This window comes from Oncorhynchus kisutch, linkage group LG29 (genome assembly GCF_002021735.2).
Source record: "Oncorhynchus kisutch isolate 150728-3 linkage group LG29, Okis_V2, whole genome shotgun sequence".
Lineage (NCBI taxonomy): Eukaryota > Metazoa > Chordata > Actinopteri > Salmoniformes > Salmonidae > Oncorhynchus > Oncorhynchus kisutch.
The window spans coordinates 30,845,909-30,873,869 of record NC_034202.2 but is presented as its reverse complement, the minus strand read 5'-3'; the positions used below and the strand labels follow the sequence as shown (position 1 = coordinate 30,873,869).

At 42.0% G+C, this 27,961-nt stretch overlaps 2 protein-coding genes and 1 pseudogene across 2 annotated transcripts in view; 2 read left to right on the top strand and 1 right to left on the bottom strand.

Moving 5' to 3' along the window:
• The window catches only part of LOC109873878 (ryanodine receptor 1-like), an 84,279-nt gene extending 75,753 nt beyond the window's left edge, over positions 1–8,526 (top strand). The window contains exons 93-104 of the mRNA XM_031809071.1: positions 173–457; positions 2,935–3,065; positions 3,212–3,254; positions 3,363–3,496; positions 3,634–3,694; positions 5,605–5,751; positions 5,837–5,971; positions 6,089–6,245; positions 6,378–6,442; positions 6,551–6,651; positions 6,741–6,792; positions 6,904–8,526. Coding sequence (XP_031664931.1) covers positions 173–457; positions 2,935–3,065; positions 3,212–3,254; positions 3,363–3,496; positions 3,634–3,694; positions 5,605–5,751; positions 5,837–5,971; positions 6,089–6,245; positions 6,378–6,442; positions 6,551–6,651; positions 6,741–6,792; positions 6,904–6,999 — 1,407 coding nt within the window. The 3' untranslated portion in view covers positions 7,000–8,526. The remainder of the gene's footprint in view (positions 1–172; positions 458–2,934; positions 3,066–3,211; positions 3,255–3,362; positions 3,497–3,633; positions 3,695–5,604; positions 5,752–5,836; positions 5,972–6,088; positions 6,246–6,377; positions 6,443–6,550; positions 6,652–6,740; positions 6,793–6,903) is intronic.
• Positions 8,527–8,537: 11 nt separating this feature from the next.
• LOC109873877 (tyrosine-protein kinase receptor UFO-like) lies at positions 8,538–17,429 on the bottom strand (annotated as a pseudogene).
• Positions 17,430–23,132: 5,703 nt separating this feature from the next.
• LOC116358249 (uncharacterized) lies at positions 23,133–26,474 on the top strand. The gene is made up of 5 exons (XM_031809034.1): positions 23,133–23,313; positions 24,557–24,815; positions 24,978–25,011; positions 25,173–25,455; positions 25,654–26,474. The coding sequence occupies exons 1-5, from the start codon at positions 23,271–23,273 to the stop codon at positions 25,998–26,000; spliced, it is 966 nt and encodes a 321-aa protein (XP_031664894.1). The 5' UTR covers positions 23,133–23,270; the 3' UTR covers positions 26,001–26,474.
• The last annotated feature ends 1,487 nt before the right edge of the window (positions 26,475–27,961 follow it).

Sequence of the window (27,961 nt, the reverse complement as noted above, 5' to 3'; positions counted from 1 at the left end):
TCAATAAACTGAAAGTTTGAAACGATTTCATTCAAAAGTTTTTGCAATGTTTTAATGTTTTATTCAAATCCCTTCATGAAATGACTGCCTTCAATTCGAATGCCTATAACATCTAGAGTTAAATGTTAGTAATGTATTTGTTTGTCTGTGTCTGCCTGTGTGCATTGTGCAGGTGTCGGACAGCCCCCCTGGAGAAGGTGATGAGGTGGAGGGCTCTGGCATGTTTGAGGGCTCAGGGTTGGGAGTGCTGTTTGAGGGAATTGGGCTGTTTGAGGGCTCAGCAGAGGAGATGGAGGGATCTGGTGGAGAGGAAGGAGGAGACGAGGAAGAGGAGGGTGGCCCAGTCTACTTCTTCTTGGAGGAGAGCACTGGCTACATGCAGCCCACCCTCACCTTCCTGGCTACCCTGCACACCGTCATCGCCTTCCTCTGCATCATCGGTTACAACTGTCTAAAGGTGAGGCTTCTACAGTAATGCTGCTACTAATACTGATGCTACTACTACTGCTACTACTACTAATACTGCTACTGCTGCTACTACTACTACGTCAACTACTGCTAATACAACTATTGCTACTACTGCTGTTAATACTAGTACTACTACTGCAACTATTGCTGCTGCTGCTACTACTACTACTACTACTACTACTACTGCTAATACTCCTGCAACTATTGCTACTACTACTACAACTACTACTACTGCTGCTAATCCCGCTGCTAATACTGCTGCTAATGCTTCTACTGCTGGTACTACTACTCCTGCTACTGCTGCTACTACTGCTGCTGCTACTACTGCTGCTGCTAATACTGCTACTGCTGCAACTACGTCTACTACTGCTAATACAATTATTGCTACTACTGCTGTTAATACTACTACTACTACTGTTACTACTACTACTACAACTACTACTACTACTGCTGCTAATACTACTTCTGCTGCTGCTACTACTGCTGCTGCTACTACTGCTGCTACTGCTGCTGATGCTACTACTGCTGCTACTGATGGTACTACTACTGCTAATACTACTGCAACTATTGCTACTACTGCTGCTACTGCTGCTACTACTGCTACTGCTGCTACTACTACTCCTGCTACTGCTGCTACTAGTACTGCTACTACTACTAATACTGCTGCTACTAATACTACTGCTGCTGCTACTACTACTACTGTAACTACAACTACTACTACTGCTGCTGCTATACTACTACTGCTACTACTATTAATACTGCTACTGGTACTGCTACTACTGCTAATACAACTACTACTGCAGCTAATACTACTGCTGCTACTGCTGCTACTACTGCTACTACTAATAATAATGCTACTGGTACTGCTACTACTGCTAATACAACTACTACTACTACTACTACTGCTAATACTACTGCTGCTACTGCCGCTACTACTGCTGCTACTACTGCTGATGCTATACTACTACTGCTACTACTACTAATACTGCTACTGGTACTATTACTACTGCTACTACTGCTAATACAACTATTTCTACCACTGCTGCTAATACGAGTTCTACTACTGCTACTACTGCTGTAACTACAATTAATACTGCTGCTTCTGCTGCTACTACTGCTGCCACTACAACTACTACTGCTGCTGCTGCTGCTACTACTGCTGTTACTACTACAATTACTGCTACTACTGCTACTACTGCTGCTACTACTGCTGATTCTACTACTGCTGATGCTACTAATGCTGCTACTGCTGCTACTACTGCTACTGCTGTTGCTACTAAAACTGCTGCTACGACTAATACTGCTGCCGCTGCTGCTACTACTGCTACTACTACTACTAATACTGCTGCTACTAATACTACTGCTGCTACTGCTGCTATTACTGCTACTACTACTACTACTGCTGCTGCTGCTGCTGCTGCTGCTGCTGCTACTACTACTGCTGCTGCTACTGCTGCTGCTGCTACTACTACTACTGCTGTAACTACAACTACTACTGCTGCTTCTGCTGCTACTACTGCTACTACTACTACTGCTGTAACAACAACTACTACTGCTGCTTCTGCTACTACTGCTACTACTGCTTCTACTACTACTACTGCTACTGGTACTACTACTACTGCTGCTAATACAGCTATTGCTACTACTGCTGCTAATACAGCTATTGCTACTACTGCTGCTAATACGAGTTCCACTACTGCAACTGTTGCTGTTACTACTACTACTACCGCTAATACTACTGCAACTATTGCTGCTACTACTACCATTACCGCTAATACTACTGCAACTATTGCTGCTACTACTACCATCCCTACTACTACTACTACTACTGCTGCTGCTGCTGCTACTGCTACTACTATTAATGCTGCTACAAATACTACTGATAATACTACTGCAACTATTGTTACTAATCCTACTGTTACTACTGTTACTACTACAGCTACTGCTGCTACTGCTGTTATTGCTGCTACTACTGCTGCTACTACTGCTACTAATGCTTAACTACAACTACTACTACTTCTGCTACTACTACTACCACTGCTGCTTCTGCTTCTGCCTCTGCTACTGCTGCTGCTACTACTTCTACTGCTGCTACTACTACTGCTGCTACTACTACTACTACTGCTGCTGCTGCTGCTGCTGCTACTACTACTATTACTAGTGTTGCTGCTGTTGCTGCTACTACTACTACTATTACTAGTGCTGCTGCTGCTACTACTACTACTGCTGCTGCTTCTACTATTATTACTGCTGCTAGTACTGTTACTACTACTGCTACTATAACTACTGCTGCTACCACTACTACTGCTGCTACTGCTGCTACTTCTGCTGCTGCTACTACTACTACTACTACTACCGTAGACCTCAAATGTTTCTGTGCCCCATAACCATTAACACATGAGTGATTTGTATGATGACCTTTACATGAACGGCTCAATGACAACAGAGAATGTGTGTTCCTCTCAGATCCCTCTTGTGATCTTTAAAAGAGAAAAGGAGCTGGCCAGGAAACTGGAGTTTGATGGTCTTTACATCACAGAGCAGCCTGAGGATGATGACATCAAAGGCCAATGGGACAGACTGGTCCTCAACACACTGTAAGCATGGACAGACAAGCTCCGAGAAGTCCACCTATACCCACTAGTATTATTTCATCTCCTTTCAGAAAACTTTAGAGAGGAATCCTTGCTTAAATGATGCCTGTCTTTGGAACTCAGTACCATTTCCAATTGTTTATTCACAGCTCTTTCCCAAGCAACTACTGGGACAAGTTTGTTAAGCGAAAGGTAAGATGTTTAAAAAAAAATGTTTTATTATCTTAGAGGCTATGTGTGGATGAAGTTGGTTGAGTTGGTCTTTGGATGGACTGTTCTATGATGTGTCTGTGTGGCCAGGTCCTGGATAAGTATGGAGATATTTATGGCAGAGAAAGGATTGCAGAGCTCCTAGGCATGGATTTAGCCTCGTTGGATGTTAGTCAACAAACTGATAAGAAGCCGGAGGAACCCGACAATTCTACATTGGCCAGGTATTAAGCACTGCTGTTATACTTCTCCAAACTTATAGGGGAGCTTTTCATTGGGTGGTTATTGAGGCCCTTAAAATAACTGTCTTTTTATACCTACTACACAAATATATGAAAGTCATTGAAGTAATCTTTTTCAGGTTTAAGTCTATTGACTTCAAGTACCAGATCTGGAAATTTGGAGTTGTGTTCACAGACGGGGTAAGAGGGATTATAGATTAATAGTATTTTCTATTTTTGAGCTATATACATAGTGCATTTGGAAATTATTCAGACCCATTGACGTTGTCCACATGTTGTTACGTTACAGCCTTATTCTAAAATTGATTACATCTGTAAGGGAGAGTGTAACTGGCGGAAGGGAAGTCAGGCGCAGGAGAGCAAAACTGGGTAATCAACAGAGCAGTTTTATTCATAAAACCACCAGGAACCAGTACAATAATCAAATTGGTACAAAACCGGTCGAGCACCAGAGAAAAAGTGCACATGCACTTACAATAAACTATTTCGCACAAAGACATGGGGGGGAACAGAGGGTTCAATACACAACATGTAATGAGGGAAATAAAGACCATGTGTGTGAGAAGACAAGATGAAACAAATGGAAAAAGAAAAGTGGATCGATGATGGCTAGAAGACCGGCGACACCGACCACCAAGTGCTGTCCTAACAAGGAGAGGAACCGACTTCGGCCGGAAGTCGTGACAATACTGTTTTTTTCCCTCAACAATGTACACTCAATACCCTATAATGAAAAAGCGAAAACAGGTTTTTAGACATTTTTGCAAATGTATTAAAAATAATCTGACTATTTGCTATGAGAATCGAAATTGAGCTCAGGTGCACCCTGTTTCCATTGATCGTCCTTGAAATGTTTCTACAACTTGATTGAAGTCCATCGTTGGTAAATTCAATTGATTGGACATGATTTAGAAAGGCACACACCTGTCTAAATAATTTCCCACAGTTGACAGTGCATGTTAGAGCAAAAAACCAAGCCATGTCGAAGGAATTGTTTGTTGTGCTCCGAGACTGGATTGTGTCGAAGCACAGATCTGGGGAAGGGTACAAAAATAAATCTGCAGCATTGAAGGTCCCCAAGAAGAACACAGTGGCCTCCATCATTCTAAAATGGAACCACTAAGACTCTTTGTAGAGCTGGCCGCCTGGCCAAACTGAGCAATCGGGGGAGAAGGGCCTTGGTCAGGGAGGTGACCAAGAACCCAATGGTCATTGACAGAGCTCCAGAGTTCCTCTGTGGTGATGGAAGAACCGTCCAGAAGGACAACCATCTCTGCAGCACTCCACCAATCAGGCCTTTATGGTAGAGTGGCCAGACAGAAACCACTCCTCAGTAAAAGGCACATGACAGCCCTCTAGGAGTTTGCAAAAGGCACCTAAAGGACTCTCAGATCATGAGAAACAAGATTCTCTGGTCTGATGAAGCCAAGATTGAACTCTTTGGCCTGAATTGCTAAGCGTCACGTCTGGAGGAAACCTGGCACAATCCCCACGGTGAAGCATGGTGGTGGCAGCATCATACTGTGGGGATGTTTTCAGCTGCAGGGACTGGGAGACTAGTCAGGGTCGAGGGAAAGATGAATTGAGTAAAGTACAGAGAGATCCTTGATGAAAACCTGCTCCAGAGCGCTCAAGACCTCAGACTGAGGTGAAGGTTCACCTTCAAACAGGACAATGACCCTAACCACACAGGTAAGAAAATGCAGCAGTGGCTTCTGAATGTCCTTGAGTGGCCCAGCCAGAGCACAGACTTGAACCCGAACGATCATCTCTGGAGAGACCTGAAAATAGTCGTCCCCATCCAACCTGACAGAACTTGAGAGGATCTGCAGAGAAGACTGGGGGAAACTCCCCAAATACAGGTGTGCCAAGCTTGTAGCGTCATACCCAAGACGACTCTAGGCTGTAAATGCTCCCAAAGGTGCTTCAACAAAGTACTGAGTAAAGGGTCTGAATACCTATGTAAATGTAGAATAAGGCTGTAACTGAAAAAGTCAAGGGGTCTGAATACTTTCCAAATGCACTGTATGTCTTCATACTGTAAGTTGTAGACAATAACCTGCATATTATTTCAATCTTATTCCCCCCAGACTTTTCTCTATCTGTGTTGGTACACGATCATGTCCTTGCTTGGACATTACAACAACTTCTTCTATGCCTGTCACTTGCTGGACATAGCCATCGGTGTGAAGGATCTGCGTACTATCCTGTCCTCTGTCACCCACAATGGGAAACAAGTAAGAGCTGACCAGGAAGACTCTTCCAGCCTCCGTGTGTAGTGAATGTGTGGCTGATTCTACTCATTCCCTGTCTCCCTCCTAGCTCATGATGACACTGGGCTTGTTGGCAGTGGTGGTGTATCTCTACACTGTAGTGGCCTTTATCTTCTTCCGCAAGTTTTACAACAAGAGTGAAGATGAGGATGAGCCGGATATGAAATGTGACGACATGATGACTGTGAGTCAGGGTTTCTGTGTCTGGTCTGCTCTGTGTGGTATACAATATGTTGTATAGTGGAGTCTACTTACCCCTGCCCTATATTTGATGTGCTCTCTTCCCTCCACTTTTCGTCAGTGCTACCTCTTCCATATGTATGTGGGCGTGCGTGCTGGCGGTGGCATAGGGGATGAGATCGAGGACCCGGCAGGAGACGTGTACGAGCTCTACCGGGTCATCTTTGACATCACCTTCTTCTTCTTTGTCATTGTCATCCTGTTGGCCATCATCCAGGGTAAGGCACTACCCAACTACTGTACAGTATACCTCAAGCAAGGCCAATTTCTGTCTGGGCAAACTGAATGGATGGAAGGAGAGTCATAATTTCATTCTCCAGTGAGGCTGTGAGCTTGTGTGCTACCTACAGGTCTGATCATTGACGCCTTCGGAGAGCTCAGAGACCAACAGGAGCAGGTTAAGGAAGACATGGAGGTAGAAATCATTTATTTTATTGCTTTCCTCAGTTTTAGGTGAGTGAGTCAGATAGTTATGCACATACCAGCATCTTGTCTACCATTTATGTTTATTTGATCCTTGTAGACCAAGTGCTTCATCTGTGGAATTGGAAGCGACTACTTTGATACGACTCCGCACGGCTTCGAGACCCACACCCTGGAGGAACACAACTTGGCCAACTACATGTGAGTGTTCTCCCTGTCAGGCAGTCAACAGTGTGTGTCCATGACCATCTGCCATCACGCTGACCTGCCGGTCTGTCTGTCCTCTGCAGGTTCTTCTTAATGTACCTCATCAACAAAGATGAGACAGAGCACACTGGCCAGGTGAGTCTGTCTGTCTGTCAGTCTTTCTGTTTGTGACACCAAATTCCTCGCCATTAATTTCAATTGGCTGTCTCTTCTTTTCACGCTCTATCCTACTGTCCTCTGTTGCAGGAGTCGTATGTGTGGAAGATGTACCAGGAGCGAGCGTGGGACTTCTTCCCTGCTGGCGACTGTTTCAGAAAGCAATATGAGGATCAGCTTGCATAACCATACTACTACAATTAGTAGGTTTAATATCATACTGTAATGTACTACTACAATTAGTAGGTTTAATATCATACTGTAATGTACTACTACAATTAGTAGGTTTAATATCATACTGTAATTTACTACTACAATTAGTAGGTTTAATAACATACTAAACCAGACTGAAATAGCTGTACTATACTGTAACCATACTAAACCAGACTGAAATAGCTGTACTATACTGTAACCATACTAAACCAGACTGAAATAGCTGTACTATACTGTAACTATACTAAACCAGACTGAAATAGCTGTACTATACTGTAACCATACTAAACCAGACTGAAATAGCTGTACTATACTGTAACCATACTAAACCAGACTGAAATAGCTGTACTATACTGTAACCATACTAAACCAGACTGAAATAGCTGTACTATACTGTAACCATACTAAACCAGACTGAAATAGCTGTACTATACTGTAACCATACTAAACCAGACTGAAATAGCTGTACTATACTGTAACCATACTAAACCAGACTGAAATAGCTGTACTATACTGTAACCATACTAAACCAGACTGAAATAGCTGTACTATAATGTACAGACCAGGGTGAAGGCACATTTATAGTGCTAGACCAAAAGAGAGCTTTTGTCCCTCTTGTTCGAATAGGCCAAACACATGCAAACTAAATGACTGCATTTAGAAGATGTGTTTGTTACCATGTCAATTCTTGAAATGGGTGAATGGATGTGGGAAATACTGAAGTGCGTATGTAGCAATAACAATGACATATTTCAATCAATGTCATCTCTCACACACGGTGCACATTGTTTGTCTGTGTTTGTAGACAATACAAATTTCAAATTTCAGTGTCTAAATCGTTTGAACAAACTTTATTAGTTGCATTGGTGTACTACTTTCTACTACAAGCTCAACTAGAGTATAGTGGCTGGTACTTCCATAAAAAATGTAAAACAGAAATACCTAATTTACATAATTATTAAGTAAGTATTTAAGTAACAAGGACTAAATACAAGTACAACATTTGTACCACTCTCTCTGAGTGGTCGTTTGGAGTGACTACGTGGGAGATAGTCAGAGTACATCGATTTTTCCTTTAAAACAATGCACTCTGAGACTAATGACACAACAATCTCTTTGATAATATTTGACTATTCCGCTTGAATTTCCATCCCATTGGAACAGCTCTAAAACCACTCATACAGTACGTTGAATGTGTTGAGTGCCGCGCTTTCTTTAAATGCTCTTCAACTGCTACTTTTCAACTGACAACATTTGTGTTGCAACACTACAGCTTTTCCCGAAACCTTCTCTGTCTCTGTTCAATGATTAATAATAATGTTGATTATTCTTATTTTTCTCAATAGAACTAATTATGGTTACTGTGCTGTTAACGTAGTAACTAGTGATTGTGTATTTTTTCGTTTTTCGTTTATTCAATGTTTTTTAATGCCGACTCTAGTCTGTGAACACTATGAATGCATTATTGTATCCAATACATTGTTTAGTTTACAAGAACTCACAACTTTGTGTTCTTAAAACAAAGATTGGTTTATTAATGAGTTTGTTCATTGGTTTATTAAAAGGTATTGATGCACTTGCAGTATGATGTAGCTTTCTTTCAGTAGATGATTATACCATTTTATAACACACAGTCGCTGCCAATGAATTAGGTGATTTGATTTCTAAACTTAATATTGGGAAGATATTTAGCACATTAGTAATAATTTACTGCAGTGTATGTGCACAACAAATCAATGATTTCTTTAGAGCTTGTTCATTTGACTACACAACAGTATTTCAATAAAAAGTTAATTTCAGTACACATTTTTCAGTATTTCTATACAACCACTGGTAGTCACTGTGTATTTTCTCTAAGCCTCACTGCCTGAACACCCTACGGTCCCATCCTTGACCTGTCCGTCCAGCAGGAGAGTGGAGGAGTGGGATGCCTGGAGCTGAAAAGTGATGCTTGAAGAGGAGGCCATCCAGCTCATGCTGTCCACAGAGTCATTGAGATAGGGCTGGGCCTGGGCCTCGTGCTGAGGGCTGTCCACAGAGTCATTGAGATAGGGCTGGGCCTTGTGCTGAGGGCTGTCCACAGAGTCATTGAGATAGGGCTGGGCCTCGTGCTGAGGGCTGTCCACAGAGTCATTGAGATAGAGCTGGGCCTTGTGCTGAGGGCTGTCCACAGAGTCATTGAGATAGGGCTGGGCCTTGTGCTGAGGACTGTCCATAGAGTCATTGAGATAGGGCTGGGCCTTGTGCTGAGGGCAGAGAACATAGCGTTCTGCATGATCATGATGATTATGATGATGCACCTGGATTGTTTCCAGATTGCCCATGTTCTTCCAGTAGGACGGGTAAGGCAGTCCAAAGGGCTCCCAGCCCCCAATGGCCCCTAACAGAGAGCCTGAGGGCTCTTCCATGTTGACATAGAGCAGGTAATCTGCCTCCTCCTGCTCAGGCATCTCCTCCAGGGCTTTCTCCAGGTCACAACGCAGAGAGGGGAACCCTGGGCAGTCCTTAGGACTCAGCAGCCAGCAGGAGAACATCAGGAAGTAGCTACAGTATGAAGGAGAGGAGGGGATGACTGAGGCTTATACAACATGAGAAAAAATAAACACAATTTCAGGTACTCCACGAAGGTTACGTTGCCTCTACTGTATACCAGCAAATAATGATAATTCAGTGAACCAACTCATACTATTCAAGGATTTATGTGTACAGATCCAGAACTAGAAACTCACATGGTGTCCAGGCAGCCAGGGGGCTGTTTGAGGCGGTTGCCCTGCCTAAGGTAGTCGTAGATCTCACTGTTTTCCACTCAAGGGTAGGGCGTCTGCCCCCGAGTGGCTATCTCCCACGTAGTCACTCTAAACGACCACTCAGAGAGAGAGAGAGAGAGATAATAAGCAACTGTCACAAATATTGTACTTGTATTTAGTCCTTGTTACTTAAATACTTACGTACTTACTTAATACTAACTTGATTACTTATGTAAATAAGGTATTTCTGTTTTGCAAAAATGTCTAAAAACCTTTTTTCCCCTCTATCTGAAGGGTCTGAATACTTTCTGAATGCACTGTATGTCGAAGGACTTTAAAACACTAATACAGAGGTGTACATGGAGCACATCATGTAGCCAGACCAAGTCAGGAAGGATATCTCACCACATCACTCTTTGTGGTGTAAACTCTGTCTACCAGGCTCTCGATGGCGATCCATTTCACTGGCATCTTTGAAATGCGTCCTTGTCTATAGTAGTCCCCCGCTATAGATCTTCTTAGAAAGGCCAAAATCTGCCACACAGACAGTCATATTCTCATTCAGCCTGCAGGACAGATATGTACAACATAATAAACACTGCATTGTTACTTGTATCACTCAACATGTAAGACTTTCACAGAAAAATATTGAAGAGATTGTGTGAGAAAGAGTGGAACACATTGACAAAAGAGAGGTGAAAATCCTCACATGCAGTTTCGCGCTGCCAGGTCTCTATGGATGAACCTCTTGTTGCACAGGTATTCCATTCCCCGTGCGATGAACTTCACCAGCATCTGAGAAGGCAGGGACTGATGGATGGAGAGGAGAAGGGGAGGATTAGATAAGGCAGTTTTCTCCAACAGGGGGTGCTATACAGCAGCACAAATGGAAAATGCATAAAAGGAGAAAGGCCACAATGCTAAAATGTATTTGTGTAACAAAAACTTTACGATCTGTTTGGGAGTGAAGGGAACTGACCAAAGGATTGTCCCCAAGTCTAGAGTAGAGCAGTGCAGGTGCAGGTCCCCATGCTTCATATAGGGCAAGATGACTACAGGGGAGGGGTAGCCTCCTCTCTCTGCTGCCTGCAGACACACCCCTACAGGGAGGACGGGGAATTAAAGAAGGAATCCAGTCAAACGGTTAGGAGTTTATAACACAACCTTATCAGAAACTTGGTTATTGCCCACATTTGTGACAAGCGACCCAGTCTGTCTCACCAAGGAGTCTCATGACGTTGGGGTGGTCAAACTCCTTCATACAAGCAGCCTCCTCGAGGAAGTCCTCCATCTCAGTGCGAGTGCAGATGGAAACTAAGAGAAGGTGAGAGGGAGGAGAAGGTGACTCAGGTAAAATATGGGAGAGTCATGGTGGCAACTGACACTGTCTGATCACTCACTCTTCATGGTCTTCACAGCTACTTTGAGGACAGTCTGTTGGTGCACCAGAAGCCCTTCTAGGACGGAGCCAAACTCCCCTGCAGAGTAAGTAAGTTGTTAGTCAGGTGGTGTATCTGGGGATCTAAGCCTCTTAAGGGCCTGGGATGTTTACTCGTAGCCTGAGTAGTTCATGTCTAGGTTACATCATGTATGATAAAGGCTTCAGTCAGAGCTCACTCACCCTCTCCAAGGGTCTTGCCCAGGGTCAGCTTGTGACTGTCCACCATCACGTCCTGCAACCTCTGCTTCAATTCATCACTAATCACCAGGCTGTTCACTGTGGAAAGGGATAGATAATAGTCCCTTACACTGAAACAGGGATTTCTGAAAACATTACATCTTGGAAAATAACTTTAGCATGAATCCTCCCCCACTGTCCTTAAACAACTGCCAAAACATATCAGAGTGATCCCTTACAGGGGATGTTGTTCTTGTGAAATCCCGGCTCAGTAACACATGATATAATTTTTCTGCTGCGGTTTTGAAAAACAACCCAGATCATGAAGCCATTATTGTTAAGCTGCTCCAGGCTTACAGTATATATGTCTCCTTCCTGTTTACCTCACCATAACAATGCTATATTCACACTATCAACAAACACACCCAAAACTATGATTTAAACCAGTGGTTCCCAAACTGTGGGGCGCGCCTGCGAGGGGTCGGCAGGGGGGCATCTCAGTCCAGCTTTCAACTTACTCTTGAACGTTGTAAAAGTAGAATGCACAAGGTGACATTTCAAATTGGGAAGGTCATCATCGGGGAATGTTCCCCAATACTGTAAGGTGGGCCTGCGTGAAAAAGTTTGGGATCCCCTGATTTAAACAGCTTTCCATTTTTATTGTAATAAATCAACTAAAAGGTGTAGGTGCCTTGACCCCTAGAAATACTAGCAGTATGACTCTACCAAGATTTGTATTCTGTTCTCAATTAAATCCAAAGGGTTGTGTTAACAGCCAGATCATGACACTACTCTGCTTCTCCACATCTGGCACAGAACAACATTGAGCAACCGGATGAAATCCAAGTCTCAACATCTGTTCCTGAACTCTCACCCTGCATGACACATCATTTGATTCCAATCATTCACTTAAATAACTAATATATCCGCTCATCCCGCTCATCCTGCACTGTTTCTCTTATATCACTGGCATGGCAACTCACATGTGGCTTCATTTGACTGCCGATTGTAGGTGCGTCCTGCACTGTATCTCACCACAAAATCCCCACCAGCGTTCCTCATAGGGTAAAATGTCTTCCTGTTGCACACACAGATGGTTTAAATGAATCATCTGACAGTAATGAAAAACAATGGAACAAAGTGATACAGGGACAGTGGTGTAAAGCACTTAATTTAAAAAAAAATACTATTTATATTTTTGACAACTTTTACTTTTACTTCCCCTCATTCCTACAGAAATAATGTACTTTCACTCCATACATTTTCGCTTACACCCAGAAGTACTCGTTACATTAGTAGAATAGGAAAATGGCTCAATTCACATACTTATCAAGAGAACATCCCTGGGCATCCCTGCTGCCTCTGATCTGGCGGACTCACTAAACACCAATGCTTCATTTGTAAGTTATGTCTGTTATGTGCCCCTGGCTATCCGTAAATGTATATATATTTTTTAAACCTTTATTTAACTAGGCAAGTCAGTTAAGAACAAATTCTTATTTTCAATGACGGTCTAGGAACAGTGGGTTAACTGCCTGTTCAGGGGCAGAACGACAGATTTTTACCTTGTCAGCTTGGGGTTTTGTCACCTTGTCAGCTTGGGGATTTGAACTTGCAACCTTCCGGTTACTAGTCCAACGCTCTAACCACTAGGCCACCCTGCCGCCCCATATTGCTTAATATAAGCAATTTAAAATTATTTACACTTTTACTTTTGATATTTAAGTATATTTTTGCAATTACATTTATTTTTAATACTTAAGTATATTTAAAACCAAATAATTTTAGACTTTTACTCAAGTAGAATTTTACTGGATGACTTTTACTTGAGTCATTTTCTATTAAGGTATCTATACTTTTAGTCAAGTATGACAATTGGGTACTTTTTACACCACTGTACAGGGAGAACTATAGGTACATACCCAAAGCATGTCTCTCTTTGTCGCAATATAATTGCATATACGATGAACCCTATCAAGGCCAGACTGACAGCAATCCCCATGACCACATACCACCAATGCCAGGAGAATGTCTGATGAAGGGACACATCTAAAACAGAGGAAAGAGAGGTATGTCAGCTACAGTATGTCAGACACCATAATGTGCTACTGATTAAATCAACCTAGAAAACACAGCCCCTCAAATATTCATTTTGAATCTCCTGCTGGTTTTCCCTTCTCCTTGACCCATCACAGCCATCCTGTTGTCTCCCTCGGTTCTGTCCAGACTGACCAGGGTGCTTCTGTTTGAGGGATTGGACTGGGCTCCAGGGGCCGTAACCTGTAACAGTACAGGCACACACACTCAGGGACACACTGCCCAGGAGGCTAGAGAGAGGGATAGCTAGCTCAGAGGACTGAACTGACTCCATAACAGCCTAAGACAGGGAAAAAGAACAACAGCAAAGATACACACACACACACACACACACAGTGTAATGTGTGTGTGTGTGTGTGTGTGTGTGTGTGTTACCTGGGGCATGTTAGCAGTGAGGTATTCCACTCTGTAGCCCGTCTCTCTCCCTCTCCCTCTATCCCTCCAACCCTCTGTCTGTCTTTCCCTCTGCCTCTATCTCTCCAACCTTCTGTCTGTCTCTCCCTCTATCCCTCCAACCCTCTGTCTGTCTCTCCCTCTGCCTAAGCACCTCTGACTCCTGTTGAGAGATGTACTGTAGGTGAGAGGGATAAGATATCTTTCCAAAATATTCCTGTACATCTTTGTGGGGAAGTCGGGAACATGTGCTCTATTTACAACACAAAGTATAGCACACATACACACAAACACACACACACACACCTTGAAGATCTGTGCCACCTCATGCGTGTGCATGCTATCTTCAGATAAAGAGACAGAGTAAAGAGTCTAAATGGTTAGGTTACACAAAGACCTCAGATTCATGAGTCTTCCACTGCATGCAACAAGAAACGTACGGAAAGAACCAGTACGATGTCTTTTTTTTCTCCTCCACACAGTCAACATGGTGTAGTTAATCAAATCAAATGAATCCAAACTTACATTCTCACAGTACAAGAAGGGTGTTTTATTTCAACTCTAAAATCTGGTTACTGATTTGATTGAATTTGCAGTTTTTCCTGACTACTGTCACGCCCTGACCTTAGAGAGACTTTTTTATTCTCTATTTGGTTAGGTCAGGGTGTGACTTGGGTGGGCAAATCTATGTTTCTACTTCTTTGTTGGCCTAGTATGGTTCCCAATCAGAGGCAGCTGTTTATCGTTGTCTCTGATTGGGGATCATACTTTGGCAGCCCTTTTTTCCCACCTTAGATTGTGGGATCTTATTAGTGTTTAGTTGCTTTCTGCACTGCATGTAGCTTTACGTTCGTTTTTGTATTTTGTTGTTTTTTTGGTTTCATTTTTAATAAAAGTAAAATGTACACCTTATAGGTAAGCATGGGTTGATGTGCACTACACCACTGTGGTAGTGGCTGTTTCCCCTTTCTCTTCGAAAGTCTCTCTTTCCCTTTTTCACAAGCATGTCTACATTGCAGACTGTGGAACGCATGAGAAAAACTGCTCCTCCTCTAGCCTTAATTCAAACACACTGTGGCATTATGGACACAGCAGGATTAAACCACCTCTGCCAAACCATGAATAGACCATGTTTAATGAGTTTCCCTCCTGCTCTCAGTACCTCCTCCTTCACTCAGGCAGCTCACTCAATATAGAGGTTTATATTTAAACCACTGAGGATGGAGTGGAGGAGTGTTCTTACTGGCAAACTTGACTGTCTATTACCATCTCAGAGCAATAGCACTGACAATCTTTATTTAATGTCGGGTCCCTATCTCTTCAGTTTATTTGATCAAAAAACACTTGAGAATGTTTAACCAATTCCCAAATAGTCTTTCACAGCGAGTCACTCAACTGAGACGACTCGTTGCTCCTCCCATATTTCCTGTATGTCTCTGAGCTCTGCTACATAGGTGTTGTTGCACTTGCTGAATGCCCTTATTGTAAGTCACTCAGGATGAAATCATCTGCCAAAAGGACTAAGAAATGGAGAAGTGAATACAAATAACTAACAACTAACAACTCCCACTCCGGCGCTCAACGTCACCAGTCTACTAACCACTTGTCCTGGCAACCCATCTTTACGCATACCTGGCAACCATCATTATGCACACCTCGTCTCATCGGTCACACCTGAACTTCATTAATCCCTTGATTACTTATCCTTTATATAGCAATCTTGTTATTAGTGTCAGGACCCAGTTACGAACTCAGGTCTCCGGTGTGAGAAACAGTCACTTAGTAAACTGAGCCACGAATAGTCGGCAGAACCCAGAAGATGAGGCAGACACAGCAGTACTAGACAGTGATTTAATAAAGAAAAAAAAGGAAAAGATCTTCAGGCAAAAATATAAATCCACAACGTCAAAAGTAATTCCAAGAGAAAAAAAATGTATATCCTCCAAGACACAAGGAGAATCCACAAAGTGGTAAGAACAGCAGGGAAAAAACAAACCTCAAAAGAATAATAAAAAATAAACAAGAACAAAACCAGAATATCTCAAGAAAATCCAACTAGAGAAACAAAAGTTCACAGCATGGCTGGGTGCTAACATGCAAAGAACTGAGGAACACTAAGGGTTTAAATACATTCAAGGGAAATGAGACACAGGTGCAACTAATAACTAGAACAATGGAAAAACAAAAGAGTCAAAAAAGCACAATGGGGGTATCTAGTGACCAAAACCTGAACAATCCTGGCCAAATCCTGACAATTAGTCATCAGGTAGTATTGTTTTTGTTTCCACGTCAGACGCTTCTCGTGTTTTGTATTTCTCCATGTTTGTTGTTATTAAACTCACTGACTGCACCTGCTTCCTGACTCCCTGCATCTACGTTATAACGAAAAACCTTAGTAATATAATTTTATAAACACTGATGGGTTGTGGGTAGAAGATCGTGGCATACAGCTTACCTCCTTCAGCTGTGTGCAGTGCTACCCATGGTGTCCACGAGGAAGCACCGTGACTACTACGGCAAGCCACCCTCACGTCATAGAAGGTGTAGGGCTTCAGTTCAGGGATCAGGTGTTGAGCAGGTGGTACATAGACATTCTGATTATGGATCAGGAGATTACGCAACGTCAGGACCAGACGGAGCTGCCTGAAATATCAATCATGGTACACTGAGTGCATAAAACATTAATACCACTTTCACCTGGATTCACCTGGTCAGTCTATGTCATGGAAAGAGCAGGTGTTCATAATGTTTTATACCCTGTGTATAACTCATGAGCAGTTACTTTTAGATTGGCTCTGTATCTAGACTATTCTATAGTCAGTCACGCCAGTTTCTTGGATTAGTCTTACCTGTATAGAACACACAGAGACAGGATATACCCCTCCAAAGCCAGGCTCCCAGGAGATGTGTAGGGAAGAGTTGGTGACCTCTACAACTTGGACTTTCTGTGCCTGGGAGGGAACCACTATTCCAAGACAGAAAAAGAGATAGTCATGGATAAGTATGTTAAGTAATGTCTGTTGCACCCCTGCCCTGTTGGTACGGACCCGGCACAGTTCCAGAGGCTGAGGTAGCCACACCTTTACTGTTGTGTGCTTCACAGGAGAAGCTGCTGGTATGGTTGAGGCCTAAATGGTGACAGTCAGAGAGGTGGTCAGTGATATAATGAATGCTTTTGATTTTATCAACCCTCTTTTATGAAAGAATTGCCTTTGAAAAGATGTTTTACATCACACATTACATAACAACAGAAATGCTTTTTGCTCGTGTAACTATGTAAATGTTTTCTTTTGTATCTTTAACTCTGCATTGTTGGAAAAGGACCATTAAATCAGCATTTCACTGTTAGTCCACACCTGTTGTTTACAAAGTATGTGACAAATACAATTTGATTTGATTTTGATTCGTTCTACGTGTGGCATGCAAATAAGACAGTCTTTGCCTGAGATATTGAGAGTAGAGGGAGAATGGGACACCGCATCCTGTATCGTGTTGAGTGGTCCTCCGTTCTGCAGCCAGATGATCCTGACTGGTTTCTGGAGGCCCATGGGCCAAACACTGCAGGCTGAGGCTAACAGTAGCCACCACTGTCACGTTATGAGGCTTCACTGAGAAATGTGGGATTCCTTGAAAAGATTATGACATTTCAGTAAGATATTGTAGAATATAGACAGACATTTTATTAAAACGAGAAAGGGGACACTTTACCCTCCAGCTGAATGTGCCCCTCCTGAGACATCAAGTCCTTCCTCCCAACTGTTGCCATACAACAGTATCTCCCAATGTCTGACAGCTTCACACGATCAATTCTGAGGACAGACAGACAAAAATCTAATCCAGCTAGTTTAGTTTGTAATAAGCAAATAGTGTGCGAGTATTAGACAGTCTCTCAACATCGGTTGAATTACTCTATGGGCAAACTTTAGCTCTTGACATTTTTTCCCTCCATTATTCCTCCCTCCCTTCTCTTCACTTACTTTATTGACCGCCATGCACACTCAACCGTTGAAGAAACACTCCTCGACCGGATTTGGGAAAGCCTGCTCCATAATGAATGGAATTCTATAATATTTCAATTAAATATTTCAAGGAAAAAATGATTTTGTATGTTTAGCTCACATCATATAATGTAAAAGTTAAAGTGTCTGTCATAGAATAAACGTGGCAAAAACAAATGTAGACATTAACCACTGGGCAAAAAAAGGTTGAATCAACATTGTTTCCACATCTAAATCCACTGTCATAACATGATATACTGTCATAACATGATATACCAGTCAGCTGAGAAAACAGTAAAATGGTCAATAACATTATTATCTTAGAGACAGCAGACTTTACACATGCAAAAACAAATGTATAGGCCTACTTTTTTTATCGTTAACTAATTTAAGGGGCAAATTTCACTCCTCGAGACTAGCCGGATGTGTTTCTAAAATGAGGAAACAGAGGATTTAGTAGTAGGCTATTTCCTGGTTTTGACTAAGTGGTGTACAGCTACGACCAGAAGTGACTTTTATGTAGCATGTTAATATAACTTACGCAGCAGGTTAGGAGAATTAACGTAGTAGGTTAGGAAACCAATTAAGGTTAGCTAAAACGTTCTCATAACCTGCTATGAAAAGTCACTTTCGGGTCATGGCTGTACTCCATTAGTCACAACCCTATTTCATGGCAACATAAAAAAACATTCAACACACAATCCATGGGGTATTACTGCGCCCTTGTGGACGTTCTTAGAATCACAGCACTGCAATAAAATGTCCTAGGCCAGAACAGCATAATCTCATGCCATAGCAGTGCTCTTCAATCATAGTCCTTGGGGTTCATCGATGGCTAATACTACCTGATTCAAATAATCAACTAATAATTATCAAGCCTAAAATTAACCTTGTTTCAGCCTACACACCCTGTTGGTCCTCAGAGCCAGGCTTGAAAAACAAGATGTTATACATGATCTCTCATCTGGATATTCAAATAATGAATGACAGAAAAGCACATCTTCGTATGAAAGAATATGCTAGCATATAATAAAGGATGGATGCACGTATGAGAAAACTTAATGTCAGTTTTCATTGTTAAAGTTCTTATGAAAAACAAACAAATAAAATGTTTATCTGCAGAGATGTGAATGACTGTTATCCTGCAGCAAAATGCTTAAGGTCTGTTCCATGTATGATATTTTAAAACCATATGGGATTTATGCTGCAACATTCACATAGGCTATTAAAGATTAACATGGTATCAGTCTGTCCATTCCTATTTCCCACAAACCATCTGTGGAGAGATACAGCAATCCCCTGCGGCCACCATAATCTGGGGTCAAAGGCCAGTGAGGGATTGTCAATGTGATCTCATTGCACCCTACCACAGGGGGTTGTTGTTGACTTCACATGAAAGTTTTAATGGGATTAAGATTAAGAAATACACCAATTATTGAGGATTTAAATCACTGTACATGTTTTAGTGATTGAGAACTTGAATCACTGAGTCATAGTACATGTTTTAGTGATTGAGAACTTGAATCACTGAGTCATAGTGCATGTTGTATTGATTGAGAATTTGAATCACTGAGTCATAGTGCATGTTTTATTGATTGAGGACTTTAATCACTGAGTCATAGTGCATGTTTTATTGATTGAGAACTTGAATCACTGAGTCATAGTACATGTTTTAGTGATTGAGAACTTGAATCACGGAGTCATAGTACATGTTGTATTGATTGAGAACTTGAATCACTGAGTCATAGTGCATGTTTTATTGATTGAGGACTTTAATCACTGAGTCATAGTGCATGTTTTATTGATTGAGAACTTGAATCACTGAGTCATAGTACATGTTTTAGTGATTGAGGACTTAAATCACTGAGTCATAGTGCATGTTTTATTGATTGAGCATTTAAGTCACTGAGTCATAGTGCATGTTTTATTGATTGAGAACTTAAGTCACTGAGTCATAGTGCATGTTGCTGCCCTTAACCAACACAAAAACATCCTATGGCGTTCTGCATTAGCATCGAACAGCCCCCGTGATATGCAGCTGTTCAGGGAAGCTAGAAATCATTATACACAGGCAGTTAGAAAAGCCAAGGCTAGCTTTTTCAAGCAGAAATTTGCTTCCTGCAACACTAACTCAAAAAAGTTCTGGGACACTGTAAAGTCCATGGAGAATAAGAACACCTCCTCCCAGCTGCCCACTGCACTGAAGATAGGAAACACTGTCACCACTGATAAATCCACCATAATTGAGAATTTCAATAAGCATTTTTCTACGGCTGGCCATGCTTTCCACCTGGCTACTCCTACCCCGGACAACAGCACTGCACCCCCAACAGCAACTCGCCCAAGCCTTCCCCATTTCTCCTTCTCCCAAATCCATTCAGCTGATGTTCTGAAAGAGCTGCAAAATCTGGACCCCTACAAATCAGCCGGGCTAGACAATCTGGACCCTTTCTTTCTAAAATTATCTGCCGAAATTGTTGCCACCCCTATTACTAGCCTGTTCAACCTCTCTTTCGTGTCGTCTGAGATTCCCAAAGATTGGAAAGCAGCTGCGGTCATCCCCCTCTTCAAAGGGGGGGACACTCTTGACCCAAACTGCTACAGACCTATATCTATCCTACCGTGCCTTTCTAAGGTCTTCGAAAGCCAAGTCAACAAACAGATTACCGACCATTTCGAATCTCACCATACCTTCTCTGCTATGCAATCTGGTTTCAGAGCTGGTCATGGGTGCACCTCAGCCACGCTCAAGGTCCTAAACGATATCTTAACCGCCATCGATAAGAAACATTACTGTGCAGCCGTATTCATTGATCTGGCCAAGGCTTTCGACTCTGTCAATCACCATATCCTCATCAGCAGACTCGACAGCCTTGGTTTCTCAAATGATTGCCTCGCCTGGTTCACCAACTACTTCTCTGATAGAGTTCAGTGTGTCAAATCGGAGGGTCTGCTGTCCGGACCTCTGGCAGTCTCTATGGGGGTGCCACAGGGTTCAATTCTTGGACCGACTCTCTTCTCTGTATACATCAATGAGGTCGCTCTTGCTGCTGGTGAGTCCCTGATCCACCTCTACGCAGACGACACCATTCTGTATACTTCCGGCCCTTCTTTGGACACTGTGTTAACAACCCTCCAGGCAAGCTTCAATGCCATACAACTCTCCTTCCGTGGCCTCCAATTGCTCTTAAATACAAGTAAAACTAAATGCATGCTCTTCAACCGATCGCTACCTGCACCTACCCGCCTGTCCAACATCACTACTCTGGACGGCTCTGACTTAGAATCCGTGGACAACTACAAATACTTAGGTGTCTGGTTAGACTGTAAACTCTCCTTCCAGACCCATATCAAACATCTCCAATCCAAAGTTAAATCTAGAATTGGCTTCCTATTTCGCAACAAAGCATCCTTCACTCATGCTGCCAAACATACCCTTGTAAAACTGACCATCCTACCAATCCTCGACTTTGGCGATGTCATTTACAAAATAGCCTCCAATACCCTACTCAACAAATTGGATGCAGTCTATCACAGTGCAATCCGTTTTATCACCAAAGCCCCATATACTACCCACCATTGCGACCTGTACGCTCTCGTTGGCTGGCCCTCGCTTCATACTCGTCGCCAAACCCACTGGCTCCATGTCATCTACAAGACCCTGCTAGGTAAAGTCCCCCCTTATCTCAGCTCGCTGGTCACCATAGCATCTCCCACCTGTAGCACACGCTCCAGCAGGTATATCTCTCTAGTCACCCCCAAAACCAATTCTTTCTTTGGCCGCCTCTCCTTCCAGTTCTCTGCTGCCAATGACTGGAACGAACTACAAAAATCTCTGAAACTGGAAACACTTATCTCCCTCACTAGCTTTAAGCACCAACTGTCAGAGCAGCTCACAGATTACTGCACCTGTACATAGCCCACCTATAATTTAGCCCAAACAACTACCTCTTTCCCAACTGTATTTAATTTTAATTTATTTATTTATTTTGCTTTGCACCCCATTATCTTTTTATTTCTACTTTGCACATTCGTCCATTGCAAAACTACCATTCCAGTATTTTACTTGCTATATTGTATTTACTTTGCCATCATGGCCTTTTTTGCCTTTACCTCCCTTCTCACCTCATTTGCTCACATTGTATATAGACTTGTTTATACTGCATTATTGACTGTATGTTTGTTTTTACTCCATGTGTAACTCTGTGTCGTTTTATCTGTCGAACTGCTTTGCTTTATCTTGGCCAGGTCGCAATTGTAAATGAGAACTTGTTCTCAACTTGCCTACCTGGTTAAATAAAGGTAAAATAAATAAAATAAATAAAAATGTTTTATTGATTGAGATCTTAAGTCACTGAGTCATAGTGCATGTTTTATTGATTGAGCATTTAAGTCACTGAGTCATAGTGCATGTTTTAGTGATTGAGGACTTAAATCACTGAGTCATAGTGCATGTTTTATTGATTGAGCATTTAAGTCACTGAGTCATAGTGCATGTTTTATTGATTGAGAACTTAAGTCACTGAGTCATAGTGCATGTTTTATTGATTGAGATCTTAAGTCACTGAGTCATAGTGCATGTTTTATTGATTGAGATCTTAAGTCACTGAGTCATAGTGCATGTTTTATTGATTGAGATCTTAAGTCACTGAGTCATAGTGCATGTTTTATTGATTGAGAACTTAAGTCACTGAGTCATAGTGCATGTTTTATTGATTGAGATCTTAAGTCACTGAGTCATAGTGCATGTTTTATTGATTGAGAACTTACGTCACTGAATCATACTGCATGTCTCATTGATTGAGAACTTGATTCACTGAGTCATAGTACATGTTTTAGTGATTGAGGACTTAAATCACTGAGTCATAGTGCAAGTCTTAGTTATTTTAGTGCATGCAAGTATCGATAGGAAATAATATCAAGTGGCTCAAGAGAAGAGAGGAGCTGGTGGTTATGCACCATGTCAGTAATAGCACAATAGACAGTACAGATTATATGTGCTTTACCCAGTGAATGCGTGCTTTCTCTAATTCTATATGCATTAGTGAAAATGTTGCACAAATGGTTAGGCTATAGGTCATTTTGTAGGTTAGGAATCTTGCATTAGATTTAACCATTCATCCTTCAGTACTATACTTTTGATTTGCACTGGCATGTGTTGTTTATGTGATTGTACTTGGCTTGCCTAAGGACAGTAAAACCAATCTCATTCCAAGCTTCTGAACTGCCCCTGTGTGGGATGCTCCAGCTGAATGGGGATTATGCCTCGGCACTAAAACACACCAAACACACACAGGCATGCTCACTCGCCCACTTTGCATCCTTCCTAAATACAGCCATCGCTCTCTCCATCTCTTGCGCCTTGTCTCTCATGGAGGGTAACCTTTAAATATGAGTGTTGCAGGGATTCACCGTGGATTTCTCAGGAAGTATGGTAAGACACTAGTTCTCCTCTCTTTTACTTTAGTTATTTTTGTTTAGTAGTAATAATTGGTAGGACGTTACTTTAAATATTATTGTAATGTACATTTATTGATGTTTTTTTAATGTATTAATTTCTGTAAAATAATGATTATCTTCAGTTTTGGGACAAAATTGAAGCCTACGTCAAATCCATAGAAATATTTATTAGATGATGGCTAGAATAAACAGACAAGCTTCTTTTGCATTATGACAACGGGGAAATGTTTTACAGTCTATGTCCGGTGCTAAGCTAGATCTATTGAGCTTTACGGGCATCAATACAGCATTTATAAATTGTGACTAAATACAGGACACTTAGGAGTGGGCGGCAGGTAGCCTAGTGGTTAAGCTCGTTGGGCCAATAACCGAAAGGTTGCTGGTTTGAATCTCAGAGCTGACTAGGTGGAAAAAATGTGTTGATGTAAAATAAGTGGGGCATGTTCCATCAACATACCATGCATTGCATAACGTGGAATTAGTTGGGCAAATGCAGAGAAAAATAGTGCTTTGGAGTTCTGGCACAGAAAATCTAGGGCAGGAATAGATCAAGAATAGATTAGTAGATCAGACCACATCATTTGTATCAATTAACGAGGACATGGTCATATGATGCAGTCAAATGCCATATGCTAGTGGGATAACAGCTGTTCAGACCGTCTCCTGTCCGGGACTGATGGTTCTATATGCTCTGATGAAGTGCATCACTTTGGTTTGCACATGTAGTGAGTGGATCCAGATGTGGGGCACTGTTTATTCTAGTTCAAGTGCACGCTATAGGCAGTATTATCTGCTTGGTCCAGCCCCCTCTTGATCCTCCAACCATGTGACTTGTTTTAATCCTAAAGGAGGAGAGGATAGGAAGCAGAGAGTGGACATGTTTGAAACCACTGGCACACTGCTTCCATCATCATCATCATCATCATTGTGAAAAAGTTAGTTTAATCTTGTACTGCAGTGGGCTAAATCAGAGTCACACAGGGTGTTTCTTGGTAGTCTTAAACAAATCTGCTTTGAAACAAAAGTATACACCTAACACACATGGTTGATCCTGCCATCGTGCTTTGGTTGTTAAATATTTCTGTTCTGAAAAATGTATGTAGTCCTAAGTGCCTCTAAAGAGCTTTAACTTTGTTTGTTCCGCTCTCTCACCATCCATCATGCACTCTTCCTGCTTCCTGTCCCCTGCGCTACCAACCTCCACCTCTCACTTCCAGGTGGCTTTATGTTCAAACAATGGAAGGAGAGGTACCTCATATTGACAGCTGACGGCTGTGTGTTGGTGAGTCGCGATGCAGTGTCCCCTCCTGACCAGATGGTGGCATTGCAGGGGGGCTGTGAGGCCATCGTGGAGGGCAGGGAGATCCTGGACCTGCCCAAGCTGCCCTCTGGAGGACGCAGGGACTGCTGCTTTGCTCTGATCCTGCCTCAGGAGAAGTTCCTGCTGCTACTGGCTGACAACGCAGAAGACTGCAGGTCAGTTGGCAGAGCAATGTGAGATAGAGGCTGGGGTGGGATGGGGATTACTGGGTTTGGCAGCATTGTGCATTGTCAGCGATTTACTTTCTTTCATCTCACGTTGATGAAACTATGTTCTGAGTACTACTGAAGTAATAATGTGTCATATTCTCTCCTCAGTCAATGGGTCAACATGCTGAGGAAAGTGCGAGAGGTGAGTCTATGCCTCCTTAATTTGAATCTTAATCCGCCTTCCTCATTTAAAAAAACTGGGAATGTTGTCAGTGATGTGACTGTGAGCGATAGCATTGCAAGATGTAGGGTATTCTTCCTCAACGGTTTGATTTCACAGCTATACACTTTTCTACTCTACAGAGTGTATCATCACCAATGTCCTCCTGTAGACGCCATAATGCTTCAACACGATGCATCACTGACAGAGACCCGCTTCCAGACCCCATTTCTGACAAAGATCCCCCAACTCCACCGCTGAGTGATATGGAGATCTTATCTCCTGGGCCAAGATACCCTGGACCAAGATCTTCTGGGCCAAGATCTCCTGGTCCGAGATCTCCTGGGCCAACCTCTCCTGGCTTAATCTCTGCTGGGCCAAATTATCCTGGGCCAACAACAGGTGACATTCAACAAAAGGAAAATGGTGAGAAATACAGGATTTACGGACATTACTAAACAAACGTGTTTATGCAATTTTGTCTCTGAATTAATTTACCCACTTTACCCAGTCCATTAAGTTTTTCTTTGGTTGAGTCTGTAGGAAAAAAAAACTGCAGTCCAGTGGCGTAGAGTAGACAGCAACTAAGGATGTGCATGACATTCTCTCCACCCTCCACCACAGGCCAGAAATCTCCCCACATGAAGAGGGACAAAGGGACTAGTCATTCGGTGGGCTGTCTGCGCCATGGCACCAGCCATGATGCCCAGGCAGTGAGGGCTGTGTATCTGCTGATGGGAGGGGCCGCTGCTTCCTCTGCCATGGGTTACCTGGGTGCATGCTCTCCTGCTAATCCTGACGTAAGGCCTCCTGACCTGCCGCCCACAACAGACTTCTCTAACCTGGGCTCAGCAGGGGCTTACCACTCTTGCAACCAGACTGTTGTTGACTCTCCTCACTTCCACAGCTTTGACTTTGAGGGGGCAGACTCAGACTTTGATGCCTTTGACTGTGGGGGATTTTCATTCTAGGGGGGAAATTATGATTTACCTACCGTCAAGACTTTCAATCCTCCTGTTCATCCTTTATGAAAATACAAGGGCAATAATTGCCTCTTATTGTTGCCACCCTTTGTAAGTGATATGTACTGATGCAAAACATTTTAGCTACTTTATCTTATCTTTGATATAATTTATTTGGTTACAACCTGTCTGCTGTCATCCTCTGGCTATGGAGAGAGCGTGGATTTCTTGATGCCATTTTAAATAACGTAATGTAAGCATACCTTGTCTTTATAACCATTTGCCCCACACCTATCTCCTTAACTCTTGCTCTGCCATGTGTTAGCTAAGTTCATTGTCATTGTTTCGTTTCCTTATTTATATGTTGCTTAAATAAATGCCAGGGTTCGATAGAAAATGTTTTGTGCTTTCTTGTCTCTTTCATTTCCATAGCAAGCAATACGCAGCCTTGTGTAGCCTAGCACACATTAATGCATCATCACATTAGGGGTGAGTGGGGTAAGTGGAGCAATGTTTTACATTCAGCGTCACTCTGTCAAGGGTAATATAGTATTATTTATTTAAAAGATATCTACATATATTTATGAATGTTGGCATCCCTGGAAATAATCACAATTCATGTAAACATTACAATTTTGAAAACATAGCTTGTACAAAAAAGTGGTCTCTTGGCACAACTTACCCCAGGGGTAAATTTAACCGCCTACAAATGACTGTACTGAATGAAATATTACCACTACCTTTTAAAAACCATGTCTATCTTTATTTCACAAACACAATTCAACACAATAACAATCACTTTCTTGTCTTTCAATCATTTAAAGTGGCAATATGTAACTTTTTGGGCGACCCGACCAAATCCACATATAATTGTGAGTTCTATAGATCTATCATCCTACTTGAAAGCAAGTCTAAGAAGCAGTAGATCTGTTCTATGTGTGCTATTTCTATGCTTCCTGTTCTTAAGTTTTGGCTTTGCTCTATTCATTTGGTTTTTGTTTCACCAACTTCAAACAGCTGAAACAGCAATATTTTGGGTTGGAAAATATATGGAAAATATATTTCACAGTGGTTTAGATGGTACAATGATTCTCCATACTATACTAAGTTATTTTGTCAAATAAACTGAAATTAGGTGACTATTAGAGTTTTAGCAACCAAGAAATGGTGGAGCGATTTCTGCATAGTGCAACTTTAAGCATATTTCAATACAGGCTTATCACCTAAAAAAAACATTGTACTTTTTTTACACTTTTGACATAGGCCAGGCCCTGTTGTTGCCTAATATCCCAGCGATAATACTTTGCATTAAGTCTGGGAAGAAACACTGACATTTGCTCAACTTGCCATTGGCTCACCATATTGGCTCAATTGACCTCATAGCCATTGTCTAAACTTACCCATGGCAAACATTTTGACTATATTAGCCCACACAGCTAAAAGGATGCACTTCCTGCTAGGCAGTGGTATGAAGTACTTATTATGTAAAAATATTTTTAAGTACTACTTAAGTAGTTTTTGGGGGTATCTGTACATCACTATTTATATTTTTGACAACTTTTGCTTTTACTGTCAACTTCACGCATTTATCAAGTGAACATCCCTGGTCATCCCTGCTGCCTCTGATCTGGCAGACTCACGAAACACAAATTCTTCGCTTGTAAATTACTTTTACTCAAGTATAACATTTGGCAACTTTTTCCACCACTGATGCTAGGTTTAGGGTAACATGTTGAAGCTTATAGAGACCCCAACTGATGTATAAAACAATACTAAAATGATCTATTTCCGATTAGATACAAGCAAGCATCATGAAATCTCTAACACAATATATTAATTTGACTTGGTGAAAATCCATTATTTTGGATTTTCTTCCTTCACAGACTACATGAAATGAGGACCTCGTCCTAAATATTTGGTCAAAATATTAATTTTGTGCATTGTTTCCTAGAAACACAGGTGGCGCACGC